This window comes from Scleropages formosus, chromosome 12 (genome assembly GCF_900964775.1).
Source record: "Scleropages formosus chromosome 12, fSclFor1.1, whole genome shotgun sequence".
Taxonomy (NCBI): domain Eukaryota; kingdom Metazoa; phylum Chordata; class Actinopteri; order Osteoglossiformes; family Osteoglossidae; genus Scleropages; species Scleropages formosus.
In genome coordinates, this window is record NC_041817.1 from 1,306,897 (window position 1) to 1,321,572 (window position 14,676).

The 14,676-nt window shown below is 47.6% G+C and overlaps 1 protein-coding gene across 8 annotated transcripts in view; it reads right to left on the reverse strand.

Annotated features, from left to right (window-relative positions):
- Positions 1 to 69: 69 nt before the first annotated feature.
- LOC108927934 (protein TANC1-like) overlaps positions 70 to 14,676 on the reverse strand; it is a 109,676-nt gene continuing 95,069 nt past the window's right edge. For all 8 annotated transcript variants that reach the window (XM_018741597.2, XM_018741598.2, XM_018741595.2 and 5 more), the window contains 8 exons: positions 7,812 to 7,945; positions 7,450 to 7,573; positions 7,015 to 7,190; positions 6,557 to 6,689; positions 5,206 to 5,297; positions 4,623 to 4,769; positions 2,718 to 2,818; positions 70 to 2,465 (listed from right to left, as the gene is read on the reverse strand). In XM_018741597.2, the coding sequence (XP_018597113.2) occupies positions 1,085 to 2,465; positions 2,718 to 2,818; positions 4,623 to 4,769; positions 5,206 to 5,297; positions 6,557 to 6,689; positions 7,015 to 7,190; positions 7,450 to 7,573; positions 7,812 to 7,945 (2,288 nt within the window). In that variant the 3' untranslated portion in view covers positions 70 to 1,084. The remainder of the gene's footprint in view (positions 2,466 to 2,717; positions 2,819 to 4,622; positions 4,770 to 5,205; positions 5,298 to 6,556; positions 6,690 to 7,014; positions 7,191 to 7,449; positions 7,574 to 7,811; positions 7,946 to 14,676) is intronic.

Consider the following 14,676-nt stretch of genomic DNA (forward strand, 5'->3'; position numbering starts at 1 on the left):
CAGCACTATCTGTTTCTCCAAAGGCTCATAAAATTAGGACTAACCGTTTTTATATTGAGCATTTTATTTCCCCCATTGGTGGTATGGCAGTAATATTATAGGAGAGTATGTGATAACAAATACAGCTCACAGTACTGAAAACATGTCAACAATTGCATATAACATTAAAATATAACTGATGTCCCCAACCCTAAAACGTTATAGATTTTATAATCTTTATTAAAAACTGCACCTGTAGCATGCGTTTCAACCAAAATTCTCAAAGCCTCATTGAAATCTGAAAATGTCTTAGTAGCTGTGCAAAAATAACTATATAAAATATATTGCTTTTACAATTGACCAAGCCATAGGAGCAGTAAATAAATTAACCTAGACGGCAACAAACAAGCAGATAAAGAAAGGCTTTAGTTAAACATAGGACAATTTATACAATGTACAAACATACATGAGAAACACACTTAAAAACCTTCAACACCACCTGAATCTAACTGCATGAAAAAAATGGGCAGACATCTGAACAGTCAATTACTATGACTGAGACCTTCACGTAAAGGGGTGAACTATGTATGTACAAAGTGAGAAATCTCAATAGCCTTCTGAAAAATATAGGAATGTCCATCTCCGACCTGACCACTAACCTTCAACTGAACGTCCTTTTCTGTCTCACAATCAGCACCGTTGAATTACTCAACGCAGAAGCTCTTCTACTCTACATAACACCAATGTGCGGTAACATTCAGTTTACACACCGAACTGGCCTGTTAAAGTGCCGCTGTGGTTCTCCTCTGCGCACACACACGTCTTATGAGTCAGTGCAGCATCCAGCTTGGCTGAATAGAGGCACACATGCAGTTCTGTAGGCGCAAAGGGGGCCATATTGTCGTTTAAGCAAGAAAAGATTAAACCTGTACCTAAACATGTGCCCTGTCATCTGTTACTACAGACATACATGAATAAACAGCCTGCAAACTCCTGCAAGGATCCAAACTGGAGGAGAAAAAAAGAAAACATAAAAACTGCCCCCCACCCCACCCACTTTTCAATAAGAAAAAAATTTCCTTGCCTGGAGCACCAAAGGAGTGACTTATACATTGGACTCTATAAAGGATCGCTTTGGTTTCATCGATGAAACGTGAACAGTGGGATTATCTCTGGCCAGGCTGGACTGCTTAGGTTTGCTGTCCAAGTAGGAATGCGGCATGGTCACGGCTGGCTTGGATTCCTTGTAGCAGGTGGCAGCTTGGCTAAACCTTTCGGTGAATTCCTTGGAGTGCATCCCGTTGTGGATGCTCCCTGCGAGGTTCTGGGACGTGCCCACCGGCTGCTCGTGGCAGGCGCCCCCCGGCTTTCCGTACGGCAGCTCGCAGCTCGCAGCCTGCAGGCCTGTGGCGTGACCCACTAGCCCCTCCGAGGAGTGACTCTGCCAGCTACGGCCCTGGTGCTGCAGCTGCTGCTGGAAGCGAGCTGTCTTGTCCATGATCCCCATGAAAGGGCGGGGCTTGTACTCAGCTCCTCCTCCCTGCACCTGTTTGGCTTTGTCCACAGTAGTCTTGTTGCGGACATCTGGTCCCTGCAGCTTGCCGCTGTCTGAGAGGCTGCTGCTGGAAGCCAGGCTGCTAGTGGAGCTGGACACCTTCATGCTACCTGCCTGTGACCCTGGTGCTGTCGTGGCTGCCGACTCCTTCCTGGCCTCCAGGCCAGCGCCGCTCAGTGGTGCACCCAAGTGCACAGCTGGCATCAATGCATCCAAAGAGGATGCAGAGAGGGCAGTGAGCCTCTCTGAAACTTTCACTGGAGCACTGCAGGTCTGCGTGGAGGCCTGGGGATCCAGTGGTTCCTCAAAACTGGTTCCAAGGTCATCTGGGGGAAGGGGGTTGATGTTTATGTCAATTCCAGGGCCTGGTTTCAGCACACTGCACATGTGACGGCTGGGCAGGGGGCTGGAGGAAGGGTACTGGCCATGGCTCTTGCCTGCAGACCTGGCCCCAGCCTGCAGGGAATTCATATGCTGGTTGGTTTTCACAATCTGGGCTTGTTTCGAGGGCTGAAGGACCAAGCCCTGCTGGGCCAGCGGCTCCCGAAGGTACTTGTGAGCTGGCCGGCCAGGGGGCGACTCAGGCCTGAGGTTTGGCGGGGCAGCTCCTGCTGCATCCGGAGTCCTGTTCACAGAGTAGATGTTCTGCGGCCATGCAACCTGGGGCGACTCTTCCACATCAGGGTCCCTTGGCCCCGGTGGACTCTGGATGTCCAGCTCCCTCTCGGGCGCTCGGCCGCCAGGACCCTCCTCCTCTTCTTGGTCCGAGTCGTGGTTGGGCTGCGACTGCCCAGGGGGCCCCTGCTTCTGTTGGGCCCTCTGTAGCTGCTTGCACTCATCCTCTACACGCACCAGCAGTCGGCGGATCTCCCGGTTGTTCGGGCAGAGCTTGGCTGCCTCATGCAGGTCAGCCAGGGCAGCTGTAAACTGCCTGTGGGGGGTGGAAGAGAGAGAACCAGTAAGATGAGCATGTGAAGAACAAATGCTGAAAAAGGAAAGGAGAAAGAGAGAGGGAAAAAAATGAAGTCAGGGAGGGAGGGATGGGATGGGATGGGATGGGGCTCACGCCACTAGTCCACTGGAGTCCTTCCATCCACATAACTGACCTCCACAACACATTTAAAACGCGTGCTGGAGGAAACAAGACCGGCCTGGGGCTGCGCTACTGATGTAACAGTCTTACCTGCTGCTCCGTTTCGCTCGGGCTCGGGCATAATAGGCCTCGTATGACTTTGGTTTCAGCTCGAGTGCCTTCGTCGCAAATTCTTCCGCCATGCCAAAGTCCTTTTGGGAGACAGAGATCAGGGTAATCAGCTCAAATGATTCAGCCTGTGCCTGCTGCTCAGCTTTGCGACCGTTTCCACTGAAAAAGCCCTTCCTTTGATGGCATCAGTAGACTAGTGACTGCATTCACACTCCTGCCATTAGTGTTCCACCGCATGATAAAAGACATGAGGCTGCTGGTCTCAGATGGGGCTCTGCTGTCATACCCTAGAGCCAGAAACCCAACCTGAGCTGCTCTACTGAAATATATATTTCTATAAACAGGTAAAGATACGGCTTACATAAAGGTTTAAGCCAACTAGCAATATCAACAACTCAGCCATGAGGAGTAGTAGTAGTAATAATAGTGCTAAAAAATAACCAAATGACAATCTGAGCAGCCCTCTGCAACCTGTGTAGCTGCAGTAAAAGCTGCACATCTACAGTGATCAGACTCAGTATGGGGGGGTCATACATACAAGAACTGTGTATACAGTGTTAGAGGACTCACACGCCCAGCCCAGCATTTACACTCCAGTCACCTACTTTCACTAAGTGCTATTCTGGGATGACTGGCTGCAAGGCTGGGGGGTACACCCTGGAGAGGAGGCCAGTCCATCACAGGGTGGTGAGTGAGAGAGACACACACACACACGAGCGCCAATTTAGCGTTACCAATCCACCTGAACTGCTTGTCTTTGAACTGTAGAAGGAAACCAGAGCACCCATGGGAAACCCACACAGACATCGGGAGAACACACAAACTCTGTACAGACTGAACCAGATTCACGCCTATGCCTGAGCAACCCAGGCATAGTGAGGTGGCAGCTCTACCTGCTGTGCCGCCATGCCACCTATTTCCACTCCAACACCATCAACTAGAGAACAAATATGCCAGGTATCTGTCAAGACTGACACTCCCAGACCTTCACCGAGAATGAGCCGTTTCTTCAAAACCCAATTGTGTCCTTAGGGGACATACAGATTACCATAGCCAGTCTAATAATGATTTCAGCACTACTGTTGCCATTTGTTTCATGTAAAACACACCATACGGGTAAAGCCTCATTTGGCATTTATTGATAAAGTCCATGCTTGTTAATGACTGGCTACCATTAGTCATTTTATGGCAAAAATACTGCAGTAAAGGGTTTCAAGATCAATATGATACCGCCTCCAGCAGAACAATGAACAGAAATCTGATAGGTACCAGTTAAACTTACTGTAGTAAGTTTAAGGTAACCACTAGTGTTTGTTACCTCTTCACTGCTACTGTTCTTATCAGATTGAGGCCTTATGAAATACTACATTTACTCATTTAGCTGATGAGTTTCTCCAAAGCAACTTATTATGTTAAGCTACTCCGGATTTATCTTAGCATTTACACAGCGGAGTAATTTTATTGGAGCAATTTAGGGTAAGGACCTTGATCAGCAGTACTACAGCTGGAGATTGGACCAAAGGTTACAGGTTCAAATCCAAAGTCAGCAGCTCTAACCACTGCACAACCAGCTGCCCATATGGTGTACGCTGCATAATTTAAATTGGCGTCTTATTCTGAGCAATGTATTAAATAGAGGTTAGTTTTGCATTGGCAGATTTATCCATACCACCAATGAGTGCTGTGTTCTTCAAACATGCACCTGGGATTTCGCCAAATCGACTCAGTCTTCCACTCACTAGCTTTCCCGCAGCTATACTTCTTGCCCATTGATTAAACGCAGTTCGGACAGGAGGGCAAAGGTCACCCGCAACGGTCAACAAGCACGCCTCGGGCACGAAATAAGGCACTCTGTCACGCGGAGGAGTTGTTGGGGTCGCTCACGTTGGTTTTCCTGCGGCAGCGGGAGAGGTTGAGGTACAGCGAGACCCTGAGCTCCTTGAAGGCCTTCAGGTCATCTCCAAAGCCCTCCCTGGGGAATTTCCTGAGGGCATACTGGTACCTCTGAGCTGCTTCCTTCATCTTCCCTTTCTGAGAGAGAAAGACAGAGGAGACTGAGGAGGAGACTCAACGTCCAGGCGTCTGCCAATCGCACAGGTCGCGTCTAGGTCCATTCTCCTTTCTGCCACCGCGTCCCACCCGGTTAAATTTCAGGGAGAAACGTGTGAATGTACAGCACAGTCGCTCATCTCTTCTCCAGTTAAAGTTCCCTCAATGAAGTGAGTCGCTCAAATGCAAGTATTGGTTCAAAAGAACATTATTATGGGCACAAAGAAAAATACACATGAAAGCTTGTTAAAGTGCTCTTTAAGACAAGCAGCTGAATCCCCACAAGGCAGCTGGCAGCAGAAGACAGTGACACACAAGGAGAAGAGCGTGTGCAGACAGGTGCTGATTTATGGGCGGTGTGCTCCAGCGTAGCTGACGCAAGGTTACGCAACGCCGTTACATCCTTGTGCTCCGGTACCTTATACAGCAGGTTGCCTTCTTCCATGAGCTTCTGAAGGAGGATGATGAGAATGTCCGGTTTGGACGTCGCCATCGCCCAGGCCGCGTTCCCTGTGGGAGAGAGGAGCGAGAACAAGATACAACTGCACTCAGGAACCTTCCGACAGGCTCGTGTAATGTCGAGCAGAACTGGTGCGGAGTGAAGTTACCTAAAGATTGTACCTGATCGATCGTAAGGAGAAGTTCGGTAGCCTGAACAACACGTTATCGAAGCGGTTAAGAGAAAGAAGAGGGTCAGTCATTACAGGCAGAGTTCACAAAGAAGACTTAAGATCCCTGCGCACACAGACACGCACATGCACGATGGGGACTGAGGAAACGCCACTCGAAGTACCGTCCTACATTTCAGTTTAGGATCAGGACAAATTTTCACATTACACTTACAACTTCAGAAACAGTTATGCAAACTGTTGGAAATCAAAAAAAGTGACAAGATGAGTATACAGTACTTGGATGTGGACTTTCCTATTTACAAAAAAAAAAAAAAAAACACACACCCCTCTGCAGAATTTGCAAACCAAACCAAAGATTAAAACAGAATGACTCTGAATAAAGAACGTGCATATAATCTCAGCATCGCTGTTGAGTGCGTTTAATAAAATGAGAACTAGGGCTGGGTTTGGAGACAATGAACGCTGAATGCTAATTCACATTAGCAGCATGTGAACATCATGGGACCCGACGGGCCGAGAGCAGACGTCAGGGACAGAGGGAGACGTGGCCCAAGCGGGACGCATAAAGGACCAGAGGGAGAAGCAGGTCACGTGAAGATGCCTTGGTGTCCTCTGTTTTATTCTGGGAACAAGTACCATTTTTGCCATATTCTCTGTCCTTGCTCTTATCTGGCTCAGCGTAATTGGAAACACTCTACAGCATACAGCCCGAAGAGTGGTCTCCTTATGACTTGCAGCGGACAAGCAGTCCGCTTTTCTCATTACTTTTTAAGTCCAAAGGCCAGCAATTTAGTTGCACGCAGAAAACCAAGGGCAGCTGTAGCCTGAGTTATAAACATTGTCAGTAAAAATTTATGACCATTCTTCCGTGATGTACTTTCCTAGGTAAAAATCAGTGTTACCTTGGCTTAAGTGAATTGATATATGAAGGACTTTGGTCTACCTTTGGTCTATCTAGTGCAGTACAATCCTAAGTTCTGTACCTAAGGAAACAATGAAATGTCCTTATTGCGATCCCTGGTTTGCATGGTACACCCTGTATAAACAACCTTTGAGTATCCAAAGGGTCAGACAGCTTATGCACCAATGTGCCTCACACCTTCGCTGACACCGTGCCACCCTTGACCCGGTTCTCACCCAGCTTGGCTCCTTTCTTCAATAGGGTCACCACCACCGACGTGTTCCGGCACCCAATGGCCCGGTCCAACGGTCTCATCCCACTGTAGTCCACATGCTCAATCACAGCTCCCCTTTCCACCAAGTAATGGACCTGCAGCCAGGGGCATTACAGAGTTAGACACCAAGAGCCATCTCTCGAGGGAACAACCAACTGGAAGTGCAATTCTGTAATTCAAGGGTGTGTGTGTCAGGCATGTTTTGAAGGAACCGACCAACAGGTGACAGTGGGTAAGGATGTTCACTTGAGACCAGAAGTTGTAATGTTGTAACATGGAGATCCCTCCCTCCCCCCTTCAGTACAAGGTACTGCTTTATGAATGGATAAAATGGTGCCAGATGACACGTCACATCGTTAATATTAAAAACAACGAACAGCAGCTCAAGCACACTTCACCTTGGTGCAGCAGTATACTCACAATATCCGCGTCACCGTAGAACGCAGCCAGGTCAAGCGGAGTTCGTCCATTCTTGTCAGTGTGATCTATGACCGCACCCTTCTCCACTAAACACTGAACGACATTCTTGTGTCCTTTCAAACACGCCCAGCTCAGGGGCGTTAATCCCTCCTTATCCACTGACGTTAAAGAAGCACCTGAACAGCAAAAAACCCGGATTATTGCACATTCGTTAAAACCTCAAGTACCTAATCACACCAAACACCAACTGAAAGGCCACCCGCCAACATTTACCTTGATTTTAATCACACAGGATTTTTCACGGCTGATTTTTGATTTACTAAGTATTATCTGGTATTGAGTTGAGATTTGTTTCCTTAGGAAAAATCAGACAGAGAAAAGGCCAGTGAAGCAGATTGCAGTTTGACCTTTGCTCCCAGATGCACAGGCCCCTACCTTTTGACAGCAGGAAGTCAACTGTGTTAAGGTGGCCCTCGCAGGCAGCCACCATGAGCAAGGTGCGTCCCTGCTTGTCGCTGACATTCACGTCCGCACCATGCTGCAGCAGCAGGTTCACAATCTGAACAAAATAAGAAGAATTGCTGCTTCATTAACAGAGTTCCTCCCATCGCTGAGGAGGCTCAGAATTCAAGTATTATAGCTGAAGCATTATTCCTGGCCTGCTGTATTTGCATCTACACTACCCTTTGAATAAGAAAGGGTCTGCAGACCCAAGACTCTCGATTCAGCGATTTGACTGGTTTGTCTTGGAGACACCAAGGGATATGCAGTACAGTAGTGACCCCTGTGCGCCTTACCTGGCAATGGCCTTGCCTCACAGCGCAGAAGAGCGGGGAGATGCCCCTGCGGTTGGCCTGCTGCACCACGGCTCCCTGCTCCAGGAGGAAATTGCACACCTCCAGCTTCCCCCGACCTGCTGCCGCTGTCAGAGCTGAAGAGAAGGCAGGAGAGAGGATCGCAGTCAGGAGTCTGGTAAGGTTCCTCCATCTGCTGTTCCACGAAGTCGAAGTAGCCAGGAGAGTGAGATCATCACACTAGCGCTATCCCACACCACCAGTAGCCAGATGAAAAAGCTCATCCATCTGCTACTCTAAACACCTGTCAGAACATAGAGAGGATTCACTCAACTTGTGTCTCAAACAGCAACTGGGAGATGAAGATTCCTCAAAGTCTTCTAAACAGCGGGCGGCTGACTGAAAGGATCTGGCAAATACTGCTCTTCCTAAAAGCAATGCCAGATAGCAGCAGAAGGTGATCATGGTTCCTTCAGCTGAAATACTGCTCCAAAGACTACACTTGGATGCTTTTCTCCAATGTGACATACAATCAAAAAGTGATTTGTTTTGAAACCCTTCTTGAATACTGAAAGATTCAAGAGTTCCCCCACACTGGAGTCAGAACCAAAAACGTAGACTTGCAATTGTGGATTCTCACAACAGAGCACTAAGCAGACAGACGTGGAGCAGCATAGTGCTCTTGCTAAGGGTACAGGAAATGAGCAGGTCTTGTAGGTATGGGGTTACAGATCCTTTAACAGTCTCGGAGGTCATAATCAGGATCTCGAACTCGATATGGGCAGATATAGAAAGCCAGCTGAAAGAGATGAAGTGGGGAGTCCATCCGTGGCACGAGAGACGTGTACGAAGATACACGTATACAAATTGTACATGGGAACGCTTCCGAAGGCCAAACAACCATGATGCAACATTGTGGATCATGCAATTGGTAAATTTCTGCTTCATTCCCTAATATCATGCAAGATGCAATCCAGTGAAGATGGTTAGTACAGATAATTGGTATGATGAGCACCGGTAAGCAGCTGGATAGCGGGTTACATTAATTTCTACCTTAACTGCTCAGATTATGCATTAAATTTCAGTAGCGTCGGTCCTCGCAGGACATTTGACCCCCCTCGTACACCCCTGATGTGTCCTTAAATGGGTTTCCAGCTGGTGCAGCCAGTAGACCAACGTACTAATCTAACTGGTAGTTAACACCCGGCTGGTGAATCTGCTGAGTAGTAGTTACTGGGCCAGTAATGGTATTTAGCGGCAAGTTCCAATATGTGCCGGGTTTATAGGATGCAAAGTGTTATTTCCTCACACATTAAAAGAACGCAGCTCGCAAAAGCTCACACCAATCTCGTACACACAACAGGATGCAGCGCTGATAAGGAAAACAATTCCCACTAATTCTGCAGCCGTTTGAGCGGAAAACGGTGCCGGGCAGACGGCATTGTTCTGGCGAGGACCTGGAAGAGCGGGCAATTGGTCCACAAATACTTGCAGCACGCGGGAAAAAGGAACGGGCGGGAAGTCCGTCTATTGAGCCAGGAGCAGCTCGGGATGCCTTTGATACCAGGTCTTGAAATGAAACCCGCTCCGGGCCCAGGCCATACATTTCTGATGCATCGCAATCGTTCTCATTCATTTTCCTCTCAAAGCACACACCGCTACTAGGAAGAGAGAATGAATTCTCATGCTGCACTTTGGACTTTTGTATACACTGGACTTCAGCTGCACACTTCACACATGCTGCAACACCGTCATCATATGCATAAGCTTCCTGCAGATAGCAAAAGCAGCTTGACGGCTGAGGGTATATTGTAGCGACTGCTGTGGTGTACTCCGGTCTAAAATATTTTTCTATGGCAAAAGCACCAACCATTGCTCAAAGCACTACGCGTTGGACAACTGGCCCAAAAAAGCCTCATGAACTGCTACAGGCAATAATGGAAAGGAAGGCGAAAACAAAAACTTTCAGACGCAACCAGAGCAGCACGGAACTTTCAAATGACCATACGATCATGGCTCTTCGAGGGAAACGCCTCGTTTATGCTAAAGCTTCGTCTGGAGAAATAGTCTGCTGAACCATATGGCACCGAAGTCTGCGTAGTCAGCAGGCATTAAATACAGGGGAAGAAAATCCATGTGGAAAAAATATGTAAAAACCATGGAAAAAAATTAAATCCCGCAAAAGATTAAATTCTCATTTGCACTAATACTGGAGCTGGGCAAAAACACTATTATGAAGCTAAATAAAATCGGTGGCTGGAAACTTTGTAAACTGTCTGGATTTCTTATATTCTCTTTAAACGTGGATTGCAGTAACGACGATGACAGAATTGAGGACACAAAGCGGACCTTGTGTTCAGTTTGGTGTGACTAATTGGTCAGATGTTTTCCGCTTTATAAAAAAAAAAAAAAAAAAAAAAAAAAGAAGAAGAATTATTTCCTTCACAAACCCATCTGGACATTACTGTTTGGAATGTGCAGAATGATAAAAAGCAGAACACACCCACATTCAGACTGATATAAAAACGCAGCTGCTTGAAGAAAAATCAGTCGGAAAAGCGGCAACTTCAGCCACAGCAGCTCAAGCCCGGTCGGACCTCGCGCAGACCTTCCGGAGAAACCGCCGCCTCTGTAAAACACCTTTCAGAGTTGCAGGTAATGTTATTACTGCTGAAAATACATTACCCAGTCTCAAGTCACTCAGGAACGTAGTACCTAGCAAACTATTGGCTATTAAGTGCGAGGAAGCGTGTTTTAAACCCCATCTTTGTGACCGGTCTACAGCAGAGTAATCCGAGCGGATCAAAACTGCACACCATACATGTCTGGTTAGGAACGTGAATACCGCTCTTGTGCATGTTATTACAAATTGAGTGAACAAAACACTGTAGCATCAGTCGCCATGGATCACCCAGATGAGAAACGGACAGACGCACAATGAATTCACCTCTCCGAGATGAGAGTCTCCCAGCAACAGAAGCTGAGCGACACGGTCCATCTGGGTGGTTCGGGCACGTTCATCGCGAGACGGTTTATGAAAACCGCACCTCAATCTGCTCCACGAGGAAATCTTACTCACGGATCCCAACAAGAACAAATATAGCGGAAATCCCTCTGCTGATCACATAAACGTATATTAACTAAGAAAAAGAAGAAAAGGGGAACCATAGTTCCCCATTCTAGTCCTGGAAGCAAACTCTTAAAAATAAAAATAAAAAAAAAGAGCCAGGCTGCAGATTAAAGAAAGAAAAGCATAATTTTCCAAAAACTTCCACAGCTAGAATGAAAGGTGAAGTGGGTTATAGAACAATCAAAGAAAAATTCACTCGGCGTTTGTCTTGCTTTGCTAGAACTAGGCCTCGGGTGCCTTCTGCGTTCGCTTGCACCTCTGTCTTCAAGAGCTCTGTTCAGTCACCGTGGACAAGATCATCCACCTAGTAACGAAAAGGCAAATAAACAAATTAATAACAGAGCTGCAGAATGCGAGCGGAGCTCAAGCCCTCGCTTCTCCTGCAGGGCCACGCGTCAACTTTGATCTTTAATCAAGCCTCTCCTTAGCCTCCACCTCCTCATCTCTCCCGACTTCAGACGTGGGCATCTTGAGACCTTATCCGTGTGCTGCAAGTAGGCACTCGGGCCCCTTCCCGGGCACACGCTCATCCTTGTCCGTAACCGTAATCTGCCCGTGCCGCGTCGGGGGGCCCGTGCTCGGTCCAGCGGCGTCCTCGGCCCGTCCCGGCGCTCCTTAACCACCGGCCGCGCAGCGAGAGCAAGAGGCGTATGCGGAACGCGGTCCCGGACACGCCCGCTTCGTGTGGACGGGATTAGGCCGCTGCCAGAGCGACAGCAAAAGCAGCATAACAAGGCGAAAACCATCAGTCGTGGCTAGACCAGCACTATTTGCTAATTCGCTCCATTAGCAGTGCCCTTTCAGTACCGGTTAGTCCTTTGTCTAGATTTAGTGAGATTTAAGAGGCGCAGAAGGGTGGAGAGACAGTGACGCAGCGTGAACGTAAACATCGAATCTACCTAAACGAACGACGTAAACTGTGCCGGCCTTCTCTGGCCAGCCTTCACCGACGCTGCCTGTAAGAGGGGTATTTTAAAGCCCGGGATGGGTCAAAACAGAGATATAACTCTTGAATTTCAGCTTGTATAATTCTCAAGAGTTCAGTGTCAGACTCCCTAGAGGATTTAAGCCTACGATCTTCGTGCGATTCTGGTGCCACCCTGCACCACCGCTTGGATACGGGGCACATGGGGGCATGCTCACCACTCATGCTGGTATGAATGATTGATGTTGCAGCGCTGCATGGCATTACCACTAACTGAATAATGAAAGAGTGTAAAACACTCTACAACATTAAACAGCATATTTATTAAACAGTGCCTGCAACAGGGAGATTTTATCATTTAAAATGATTCCCGGTGTAATTACATTAGACAAAAGCTATATAATACCGGCTGCTGGGGCCATTGTACATTTTATGATATTTAGATTTTAATCTCACGCCAGTTTTATTACTGCACGTAAAATCTCTGTGCTAACCCTTGACTTGTGACATCTATTTTCACCTGGGCAATATACCCTTCAAATCTTATTTGAATAAATCTCATTTAAACGCAGCGTTAAAATGTGCGTCAAATACCGAACCCGGAAAAAAACGCAGCCCCAGCGCGTTTCAGAATGTTTATGGCACTCTCACCGGTACACTAACAGGAGCTGCTGACTTTGGGCTCTGGGCAGCCGCAGGCTGCTCTACTTGCTCCTCCCTGAAGGTGGCCAGGCACCTGCCGAAGCAAAGCGGCACTTCTCTTGCACTTTACGCACGCAGGCAAGCCTGCGAGGGTCGGCATCCTCAGGAACAAATTAGACAGGCCATCGGAGACGCTTGGCTCCGAATGAGAAATCGCTTCAGGATACTTCAGTGTCGCACTTGCCGATTTCCTGCCTCGCTTCTTCTAGTCTTGGTACAGTTTGATATAATACTGCATAAAAGCAGGAAAAAATTTGGCTGTGAAAGAGAAACAAGAAGCCGGTTATACTGACTGACGACGGCAAAAAACAACGACGCCGTACTTTTTCCAGGTTCATTTTGTTGGCCCGCGTACATCATTCCCGTTTACCCTCGGTCCCGAGCCGGACGCACAGCCACATTCGCATTTCAGCGACTAGTGCATCTGCCCCTGAGCCTGCGCAAATTGTGGATTTCTCCGAAAACCGCATACAGGACCAGAGTTCTCATATTGCCGGACAAATAAGTGACGTTTTTTCCTCGCCTTCCCGGTGGCGGATGAGGAGCTCAAAATTTCAGCTTTTGTTTTTCCCTGAATGGGAGAAGGTTTTAGCTAGTCTTGCGCTGGTGCCAGATGCGAGCAATTAGTGCTTCATCGTGCATTCATCAGTGGCGGCGGTAGTATGTGACGAGCTGTCGCTCTCCGTTTAGGTCAGTGGGGCTGCGCCGGCCATCCCGGGGACACCTGCTGGCCCTCCGTGGCACCGAGAGCGTGGGGACAGCAGCAGCGAAGCCCCCATTTGTGAAACGGACACATGCTGCACCTACTTCAACCCCGTTGTACACTCTGCTGAACCTGTCAAAATGTGTTTGAAAAATGGGGTAAATAAAACAGTAATAAAACATGGGTGTATTATTTAAGCTTTAAGTCCCCCCCCCAACTCATTTTGGCCTTAAACTGCAATAAAGAATCAGAAATCCCCGAAGCCTAAAGATAAACGCAATTGTGTGATCTAGAAATATCTTTAAGGGACAAGTCCAATGCCTTTGTCCCTGAAACACTGCTTGCCAATAAAACCCTTTAGCAGGTCTGCCAGTAAACATATTTGCAACAGAGCCAGACAACACAGGACTAAAGAGCGCTTCCTTCCTAATGGGTTGACCTACATGCCAAAGCCAATTGTTACAGGCTTGGCAGCCTGGCAAAGAATGGGGGGCGAACAGCTGCCATTGTTCCCGTCTGCGCATGCACAAGCAGCGCCACGTTATGGGCCGCGGAGAAAGTCACGGAGCTCTTCACCATGCTTGATCTGCTGCTTATTATTGCGGTAGCACAAAAGGCCCTGGGACAGGACAAGAGCTAGCATTAAAGAGGCAAAAATTGTCTTGGGAGTATTGTACGTACTGCCCTGCAAATGTGTTCAGGGGCTTTAGAGCTGCCAACAGTGGAATAACCACGTCGCAGGTCCACAACTTGTAGGTCACGCTATCAGAGTCCAAGCTCTTCTGCGCAGAGGGCGCAGCATTTGGCATTTCATCTGCCGATAGCATAATACCAAAGGGAACAGTGGCGTCACTTTCAGTCTCTGTTTATCTCAAGTGTCCAGCCTCTGCCAAAAAGATACAAGGACAAAGACTGCACGGAAAGAACCGGAAAGAACGAGGAGAGGGAAAATCTAATATGCTGGAATGTTCCTTTTGACAAGATACGTTTTCCCTCCACAAACAATACATACCCACTCTGAGTTCACACCAATGTCAAGTAAAGAGTTGACATTGACATTTCACCTCACACTTCAGGGGTCTAATTTACTGGGTTTCAAGTTACTTCATTCTATTATTACTAATTTGCAAAATTAGTTTAAAAAAAAAAAAAAAAAACCAAAAAAACACTCTGGTGACTGTCTTAAACCACAAGTGCTCTTTAAATGAACTAAGAATTAAGAACTTGACTGCTTTTCCTAAGCTTGGCTTTGACCTTGAATCCCATCTCCAAGAACTATTCTGCTTGCTCAGCCATCCCTTCCTGAGACAGCTGAATGCTTCTTCCAGCACAGGTTCGGGTAGAATTAAACACTGGACTACAGGTCCACTTCTACAGTGAAGACCAAGTTCCAGTCGTGCAAGTAAGC